The 9,762-nt window shown below is 37.9% G+C and overlaps 1 protein-coding gene across 1 annotated transcript; it reads right to left on the minus strand.

Moving 5' to 3' along the window:
- Positions 1 to 6,108: 6,108 nt before the first annotated feature.
- Positions 6,109 to 9,516, minus strand: NPVF (neuropeptide VF precursor). The gene is made up of 3 exons (XM_057365435.1): positions 9,356 to 9,516; positions 7,208 to 7,580; positions 6,109 to 6,327 (listed from the first exon to the last, which is right to left on the minus strand). The coding sequence occupies exons 1-3, from the start codon at positions 9,494 to 9,496 to the stop codon at positions 6,320 to 6,322; spliced, it is 522 nt and encodes a 173-aa protein (XP_057221418.1). The 5' UTR covers positions 9,497 to 9,516; the 3' UTR covers positions 6,109 to 6,319.
- Positions 9,517 to 9,762: the final 246 nt, after the last annotated feature.

A 9,762-nucleotide genomic window follows, 5' to 3' on the forward strand; every position in this document is an offset into this window, starting at 1 on the left:
TTCGGTAATTGMAAATGTCTTGCTTTTACTTCAGAGAACAGACATAAAGTTTTGTATTTCTATGTATAAAATATATTTATGTATATCTTTCATTTKACTATAATATTTGATTATTTAGATTATTGAATTAATTACATGCAATTATTCTAGTTTTATGTCATAACCCAGGGTACGAAGCCATGACTTGAATGTTACAAGAAACAGATGCAGAGCATTTATCTTCTAACCCACTAAAGTGATTTTAGTTTTCRGGCCTGTGCCCCATTTCTGTTCATACAAAAAAATGTTGCATAATGGCATGCAGCAGCTTCTTCACAACTTTTTATAACTCATTTATAAGTTAAATTTCACTCAGTTTCTATGTTGTATCAATCAACCAATCAATACATTGATTCCACTGGAGTTACTCGAAATTTATACCAGGCTGGTGGCAGGATCAAGGTCAATTTATATTTTAGAAAGATCCTATACAGTGTCAGGGTGACCATGAATTCCTTGTATGAATAATGCTGTGCACTATAGGCTTATAGAAGTTTGAATTGTTTCAGTTAAAGCTGCTGTGTATCACATTATCTGATGTCAAAAGTATGCAGAGACAGAATTGGTACATAAGCATGCCCAGTGATTTCTCTCGTGCCTATTAGCTGGTGAGAGTCTGAACAAGAAATTTTGTAGCACACATGTAAGATCATAAAATGCAATAGTGATTTAACAACAAAGTATTATAAAAAACAAGAATAGATTATTCACTGTCAGATAATACTAACAAGTGAGAATATTTTTCTGTTACATGTTGGAAAATAGGAAAAAAAGCTCGATTGCTTTATACGTTATCTGCAAATGTCTTCCTATGTGCTCCTTTTCAGTCTGCCCAAATTACTGGATCCTCATCCTAGTGATTTCTGGGGTAACTAAGAAAATCACTACTGCACATGTTGTGCCAGTGCCAAACTGTGCACCATCTGCACTTATCAGCAGAAGGAAAAAAGACCCAGAAAGAATTTATCACTAGTTACACATTTGAGATGGATGTGGGCTCTGAAATCCTCCAGGCCACCCCTGGATTCATAAAATCATATGCAGTATAAATATGTGSAAGAACACATTTGTTAGGAAATGTACAGAACTTCCAGAAACATGCGGTGGTGGCTGAGCCGACACAGGAAAACTGTCGGCTTCTGAAARCTGTCTGCTCCTTTCCCCTCCCCTGCTCTTTCCACAGACTGACACATCAAGAGCAATTCAGAATCACCTGGTTTCACACTTCTTTCAAGATTCCACAGGCCATATGTGATCCCACTATAACTACACTGTAGGTTACTCTGGAGTTYCTCCACTGGTATTTAATTTCTTCACGGGAATTTAAATTAAACTTCTGACTTTTCTTTCATAGCTGCCAAAAGAAATCAACTGCTGAATTGGGTTGTACAATTTCATTTGAAATGCCTCTTGAGGGACAGACAAACATGCAGCTCTCAGAATTGATGGTGTTCTCTAAAGGCAAGTAGGTACTTAGTCAAAATGGTAACTACACTCAAAGACAAGCTCAGCACCAAACATATGCTTTTATGTTTTTCTTGAGCCGCTCTCTTCAACAGCAGAGTTCAAAGAAAGTTTATCTCCATTCTTCCACAAATAAATTTCTGCATATTGGCCATAGAATAAATTCCAAATATTTTTATTGCCCCAAGATGTGGATGTATTTTAAGTATCCACTGAGKTAAACAGCTAAGAGAAGCAGATGATTTGTAAAAGCTCCTCTCTGTTCTCCTTCACTTATTCATCCAAATAGGAAGTGCTTCAGGTTTCACGGAAGAGATTATCTGGCATTCTGCAGACCMTATTGAGGCAGGCTGTTGCCCTGCWCYCCATGGAGGACCCCATGCCAGAGCAAGTGGATGTCAGAAAGAATCTGTGACCCCTGTGGGGAGCCTGCACTGGAGCAGGTTTGCCGGCAGGACTTGGGTCCCTGCAGGRGATCCACACCAGACAGTCTGTTCCTGAAGGACAGYACCCCATGGAAGGGACTAACACTGTGGCCATTKGTGAWGATCTGCAGCCCATGGGAAGGACTCAAACTGGAGAAGCCCGTGGAGAAATGTCTCCCAGATGAGGGATGCCACACTGGAGCAGGGAAAGCCTTTGAGGAGTTCTCCCCCTSAGGGGGAAGGAGTGGCAGAGACATCACTTTGTTAACTGATCCCAACCTCCACTCCCTATTCCCTGCACTACAGGCGTGCAGGAGGTAGAGAGTTTTGGAGTGATCTCCCTTATCTTCACCCATGAGCCTTTTGCTGTGTTTTTTCTTAATTGTCCTGCTTTGGTAGGCACCTTGTGCCCACCCTGGATCACCCACCACAAACATCTCCACAAACTGTAAATCTGTTTTCAACTGAAAACTTTAATATAAAGTTTCAGAGATATAAAATGTACTTTGAACCTCAGTGATGCAAACTAATTTAATGTTTTCTTTTATGTGAGGTGGGGCAGCTTTTGGGGCTGAGGGTCAAAACCCAAGCAAAGTTTTGATTTACAGAGCTCCTAATTGTTGCCTCTGGTTTGGAACCACTTTTCATCTATCACTTGTTACCTGTGTATGCATGAATGTGGTATTTGCAAAGACAGCCACATGCCTCTGTGTGCCCTACAACACACATATTGCATTGTTGTATGTCTGTACATTTGTGCTGTGATATGCAGCATGTGAASCTAACCTCCAGTTTCTATTATTTGAACATTTTTTTCAGTATGGCTGAGATATGCCAAATCAAATGCATGTGAGGAGAAAGGAAAATAMATGTTTTTCAATATGGTAAAATGGGAAGCTACAATTGAAAAGACTGAAAATATTCCTTCAGTTATTGTCTGTCTTTAGCTCTATATGTAAGATCAATCTTCTGGGTCCATCTGAATTACTGCAATTCTGAGAGAAGTTAAAGAGGGAGGTTTCTGCAAAGCCTTGCTTTCAATTCTTTGTTAAACCATGGACTGACTTCTATAGTTTTGTTTTCCAGCTTCTGCCTGTAATTTCCAATGTGTTACAGGACAGAAAGAGCTGGACATCATTCTATATGGTAGATGATAGGTGTGCCAGAAGTCAATTGTTATGAGCACCAGAGATGAGATAAATATATTAAGTGCAAATTATGTCTGTCTTAATCATCTGACTCCTTTTTAAGGCCTGCAAGCAATGGGAATAACCRACTGTTTTTTGTTTCATTTTATGAACTATCAACATGTTGGAGGAATCTGAGTTTTCTGTAAGCCAATCTACARTATTTTTTCTACCAGTTAACTCTAGGGATCTAAGAGGATAATTTGGATAACAACTGTAAGAGAAACTAAGTTTWTGTTGGTTTTCACTAAAACTTTAATTGGATACAATTCCAAGTAAGGCCATGGGCCTGATCTTCTGGCTAATCACTGTGCAGGATACRTTATGCATAGATATAAAAAGATGAAAAAATGTCTTTTACCCTATCTATTGTTCTCGGGATAAAACACACATAAGGATACTGTAAGTCTCTCTTTTCTTTCCTAATAGCACGGATTTTTCTCATCCAAACTCTGTGCTACAAAAATTATGAGTTGCACTAGCTGAGGCCCTTCTACATTATAGTATCAGGAGAGAAGCACAAATGCAAATCAGATATCTATGGTTGTCAATGCATCTGTGCCAGATGTACTTTAGTGGGTGGCACTAATGAAAGCATTTCCAAGTCCACTAATGGGTGCWCTTAAACTTGGGGAAATCTTTAAAATGTCTTGCTTAGAGCTTGGAAATTTCTAGTGGTCTGCCATGACTGAGGATAGTTCAGTTGTCATATTTTAAAGAAAATGCAAAAGGCATTTGCAAAAGCAGTTTAAGTGAATCTAAGACTGATAGATTTCAAATGCCAGATTCCCAAATCTGCCTCCTTCTGGGGGTAAACCAAAAGTGTCACTTTATGCTCCACTAAGTCTGTCTAAATGATATATTGAAATCAACCCCATGATGAGCCTTTGGACTTCTAAATTAATTAGTACATTGTCAGCTGTCTTCTCTATAAGCTTAAGTCAGAACCTAAAATAAGCCTGGTGTTTTTGCATGGAAACATTAATAATAGGCATAAATATTATTTGTATGGCAAGGAAGGCTGGGAGCTCCTGAATCCTACAAGTATTCATGCCAGTAAGCCTCAATAGTCTGTCAACTGATTTACATGCGTCATTTTTTTTGCTTTTCCCCAATTTATGAATAATATCTGTATATGGCTTATAAATAATCCAGTGAGTGATAGCTAGAGCAATGTATGTTGCCTGTTCTGCCCTTTCTCCTCCTGTTGCACTATGTGCAGTGATTGTTTTCTTRGCTGATGTGCTCTCAAACCAAACAGAAATTTTGCACAGCATAGCATAATTCCTACTTTATGTACTTTTCTCCTAGCAGTTCCTCTGCTGAGGGAAAATAAATCAATAGGCATCTCCTGTATCCATGCTTTGAAACTTGCAATAGGAGGACAACTTAATTGTACCTGTGCTGGACCAATGTTTGGGGTTCTGCTTTCCTCCCACAGCAGCCATCATTAATGCCAATTGATGTGTACCCTTTCCCTGTTGCTAGGTGATATGTGCCTTAAAAAGGGAGCTTCTATTGCTGCTCAGGGATTCTCACAAATCTTGTTTGCTTTTGGTTTACATGATGTGCAGTGAGGTTTGCAGGACCAGAAACACAACTCAAAGTTCAGGGTATTTTCTGCTGCTATCCATTTGACAGTAAATCACTTAAAGATTCTGGTTTTCCTGACTAAAGAAAGAATGACACCTGTTCTGGTGATAGGCAAAGACAAGACTTCTACTTCATAGCCTGGGTCTTTGACTTTCCCCACACACAATTTGTTGACCAGTGTCCTTCTGCATGGACTTGGCTGCTGTCCCCAGGTGTTACACTGCAAWGCAGGTCTTTCACCAGCACTTACTAGGTAAAGTATGTTCTGAGGCTCAGAGAGATGCCCAAAGATGGGTTTGGGTCTCTTACATTCAAAAGGTGCAATCTTACCACCAAGAGGTGGGKTTTTTTTTCAGTTTAGATTTTCCTATCTGTTATTTCGGGTATGAGTGAGTAGATATTCTCTGGACTGTAGTCTGATTCCTTTGGGTTGAATTAGATTCACCAGGCACAGGTCGAATAGTGCTGTCTTTCAAGTAACTTCATAGAACTTCTTTCACTAACTTCATAGAGGAATGGCAACTCAGCCTCTGTCCCATCTATGAATTTGTCTGATCAGTTATGGTTTTTTCCCCAGGTTCTTCTAAAGATATGTGGAATGTAAGGATATCTGGTTACTGGTTATTCAGCATAAAGACTAAGACAAGAGATAGGCAAAGTAATAAATTAAACTCTCACAATCTCAAACCTTGGGGAAAAGGAGGTAACAAGATTTTAACAAAGAGCAGAATTCCTGGATCACTGGAAGGAACCACTCAAGGCCCTGAGGGGTTTCAGCCAGACCCTGAATGGACACTGTGCATGGACACTGTGAACACATGTGTGTATGATCTGTTAGCAAATCTTAAGTCAGGCTAGCAGGCAAGTAAATTGAATGGTCTGATTGCGAGCAATTGAGGAGTCAAAGGGACCTGGAGGTCTGAGGGCTGAGAACTGGAGAGCCAGATTGCCTGGTTCAAACTATTGAACAGACTGAGCATCAAATGGCTGCACGAAGGGATGAAGGGACCCGTTGCGTGTAATATCAGTTTAAAGCTGGCCAATCTGATCAGCAGGAGAAGAGGTGTAGGAGCCAGCTACCAGAGAGACAAGCTGTCTTTCAGATTTGAGATGACCCATAAAAAACAGAAGTACTTTCTCAACGCTTGATTTTCTTTAGCTGCATATGACATAAAGACTATCAGCAGTTTTGATCCTGCTTCTGATTGTTATTCATGTCATAGGCTTCTTTTTATTTGAACCATGCTTTTTTTTTTTTTTAATTCATATTATTCTTCTTTTAATTCTGCTTAAAATGTTTTAAATTATACAACCATTGTTATGAAATTAGGTTTTATGACCAATAGGACATAAGTTGCACAGAAGTAAATCGAATTTATACTACAGGGCTACTGAAGTGAACCACAACGACCATTATGATTATCATTGCCTTGTATATCAGGGGTTTGTACAGAATAAATACATTACACAYATATGAAAGCAGGCTTGCACTTCTGTACACATATGTTTCCTTTTCATGACCTTTAGTTTTGAAAGCACACTGCAGCTTTTCCAAGTCTTTCAGATTCTGTCTTCATAATTTCATTCCGGTATGAGTGTAACTGTTAGAATTCATATCCCTGAAAATACCAGACAAATGAAACAAAAGCTGTTATAATTAGGTGAGACAGTGAGAAAGGAATGAAAGGAATCAAATTAAATGAGAGAGAACCTTGGCTTCTAACATTTCAGTTATCTTCCCTGGCCTGAACTCCTACTTTATGCATATGTCAGATGGAGGTCAGGGGTAGCCAACTGAAACCTGGTTACAGACAAATGGGCAGTTCCAGTAAGGCAGCAGTTATGATAAGAAGGACTGTTATTGAAGAGCTGGTTTGAATTATTCTTAGTAATGGGCAGGAAATAGTTTTCTATCSTGAAAAAAATTCTGAGATGTCATAAAATTTTTTTTATGCTAACTTGGAATGAAAAATCAAAAATCTCAAACATTGTGTCAGTAAGAAAATATGAAAAAAAATAAGATCGGATGAGAAAAACACATCTTCAGAATGCTGGTATTCAGCTTGGAATTTTGTATTTTTTTAACTCTCATTTGCATAAATTTAGAAAATGGAAGGGTAATTTTTAGKTAAGTTTGTAATTTTATAGTGCTGAAATAAAATATTTTAATGATTCTGAACCTTCTTCACCAAAGCTATAACTTTTCAAAGTGAAACCTGATCTAAAAAAGTATCAAACCTAATTCTGTCMTATGAACATTTTCAAATTTGGCTATTTGGCACCTTCTCATTAGAAAAGATTTTATAAAAAGTTTTTCAATTTCTTTTGATGAACCATTACTTTTTGATTTGATGAACTGCAATCTTTCTTCTGGCAAATTGAACTCATATTGAAATGCTTAGGGATATTCCTTGAGGAATTTTAGCTGTATTTGATCGTTGCTGAGATATGATTTAATATGCATTTTAAGACATGACTTGAACAATTGTGTAGCATTACCTGGTTCAGACTCCTGAATGTCTCCAGGCAGATTGACAGCCAGTGACTTCCCAAACCTCTGCGGCAAATTTAGAAGTGATTGACTGGAACCTTTAACATATGGAGATCTCCCAAGTCTGTATGATACCTTTGGAGCATAATTAGGTGTGCTCTCTCCAAAAGCTCTCCCAAATCTCAGGGGCAAATTAGCAAATGRTTTAATACTTCTTTCTTCTGGATAATTTCTTCCAAATCTAAGAGGTAAATTAGCAACTGAATTTGGCATCTTGTTTACTGTGAAAGGGTTCACTTTAATGATATTTTTTGATCCCCAGTCTTCCATTTCTTCAAAATTGAGACTCCTCTGCTTTTCTTCCAAAATGTCATCTTTAATCTACAGAAAAATAATTTAAAAAAAAGATACTATGATTTTATAGGGCATTACTCCACCTGCCAATCACACAAAGTATTAAAATCATACCTCATTAGCAAGCTGTTGGGTAATAGTCTTAGAATATGTATTTTTTTAGTTGTGTTTTCTATGAACTCCTTCATATAGATTACTTCATATGCCAGCATTGTCTTGCTTACCTTTTCAGAACTCTGACCACAAGAGCACCTCTCCATATCAGTATCATCAAATGGTTCAGTTCAAACGATGCCAGTTGGAAATATTTCTGGGCACAGGTGTCAGTACCTGTGCCATCAGTTAAGAGTGGACAGCAGTTGTTGTCAGGCCCACATTTGTTAATATCACAACCTGAAGTTGTCCAGAGCGGAAGATGCTGAATATATTTAGTGACTTGACAMAGCCCAGACTCTTATTCCTCTGGTGTGGATGAACAAGGGGATGGATATGCTACCTGAAGGTATAGCTCATTTCTTCCTAATCACTGTGTGGATGCTTTGGACCCAGTATTCATCCAGGCTAAAAGACAGGGAAGCGAATGGAAAGCGTTTGGGTCAAGTTCACACCATGGCTGTTCTGGCTTCACAGTGTAGAGGTTGCCCTGAGCTTTAAGCGACTTTAATCCTCCACCACTACACAAGGTGCATTGGGAAAGCCTGKGCTCCAAATTTTTGCACAACCAGCACAAAATATACTTTCTGTATCTATGCTGACACATGATGAAGAACTGAGCCTAGTATATTACCTGTCTCGTGATGGAAAGGACAAMAATTGCCTGAAAAATAGCTTTATCAGTATGACCCTTCTTATAGGTGTTCTTTCCTTGGCATATTGAAAATCACTTACTTTTGTGACAAAAATAAGTTTCCAAGCCTTAACAGCAAATATGTACAAATATGGGTTTAAATTTCAGTTAAAAACACAAATGCTACTAATCCTAGTTTCAATTCCTTGTCCCTGTTCGACTTCCCYGTGATCTACAGTTACTGGCAGAGCAGGGGAATGAGCCATTCTAGTTCATATTTCATGATTAAAACATTAAATAAACTATCACTCTGATTGCGCCTGTATACCCCTTCTGGAAGTGTATAACTGAGACTGAACTAAAGACCAGAGGATTTKTCTAGCATAATGGAAATGGTATTTTGTTTTGAAGGATGTTCATTATACCAATGATGATAAGTCAAAAACAGAGGTTGCCTCCCAATTCCCAGGGAGTATTTGCAGGGCAGACATGAAAAATAATATAGATGAAGTGTGCAAATTTCATTTGGCATCTATTGAGACATAATAAATGTGCAACCCTGCAAAGAAATTTTTATAGGCAATTTCCAGAGTAAAATTTAAAGACCATTAACTATATTAGATTTAAAATGTTCTSTGTTTATCATTATTCTTTGAGTATTACAAGCTTGCCTTTATTAATTTTGGATTAATAATCTATCTGTTATATTATGTGCATAAAATGCCTGACAGGAATGCTGAGGGCCTACTGTGTAAGTAAGAAGCATTTCAGAAAAAGTCAGCCTGATCGCAAAGCTGTATTGCAAGAAAATTGAAACATGAGTTGATTTACACAGAGTGTGGGACTGAGCAAATGAATTTCTTGAAAATACTTTCAACAAGCTGTTTTCATTCTGCTAATGCTGTAATGCTGAATGCTGTGCTAGGAATTTAGGAGAGCCTGTGCCAAAACATCCAGTGTGCTCAAGATCTAACCCACAGTACCCCAAATAATGTCATCATAATAGAGATCTTACCTCATAATATTTATTCTCATTGTCCTCTCTGCTCTGCAGCCTGGACTTTGCAGATTCATTTAGGCACATGCTGTTTGGTGTGAGAAAGACCACTGTAGCTAAAGCAAACAAAATAAACTTCTCAGTTGAAATTACTTTCATTTTTCTCAAGTTAAGCTTACCTAGAGAGCTCAGAATCTGTACAGAAAATAAAAYTGTCATCTTTTTATATAATCAGAAAACAAACAAAAAGTTTTTTCACCATGACGTCAGTCTCTAAAGCTCCTATTCCTAATATTAATTAGGGAAATAATTTGAATGTATTYGAAGAATGTTGGGAATTTATTTTGTGAAGCTTTTTACCAACATAAATTCTTCTTAGAGCACACTGACATTATAAATATTTTCTTCTGGTGAAGTATGTCTTA

The sequence above is a fragment of the Malurus melanocephalus genome, unplaced genomic scaffold (assembly GCF_030028575.1).
Source record: "Malurus melanocephalus ecotype Western Australia unplaced genomic scaffold, MMel_1.1 scaffold_53, whole genome shotgun sequence".
In the NCBI taxonomy this organism is placed as follows: Eukaryota; Metazoa; Chordata; class Aves; order Passeriformes; family Maluridae; genus Malurus; species Malurus melanocephalus.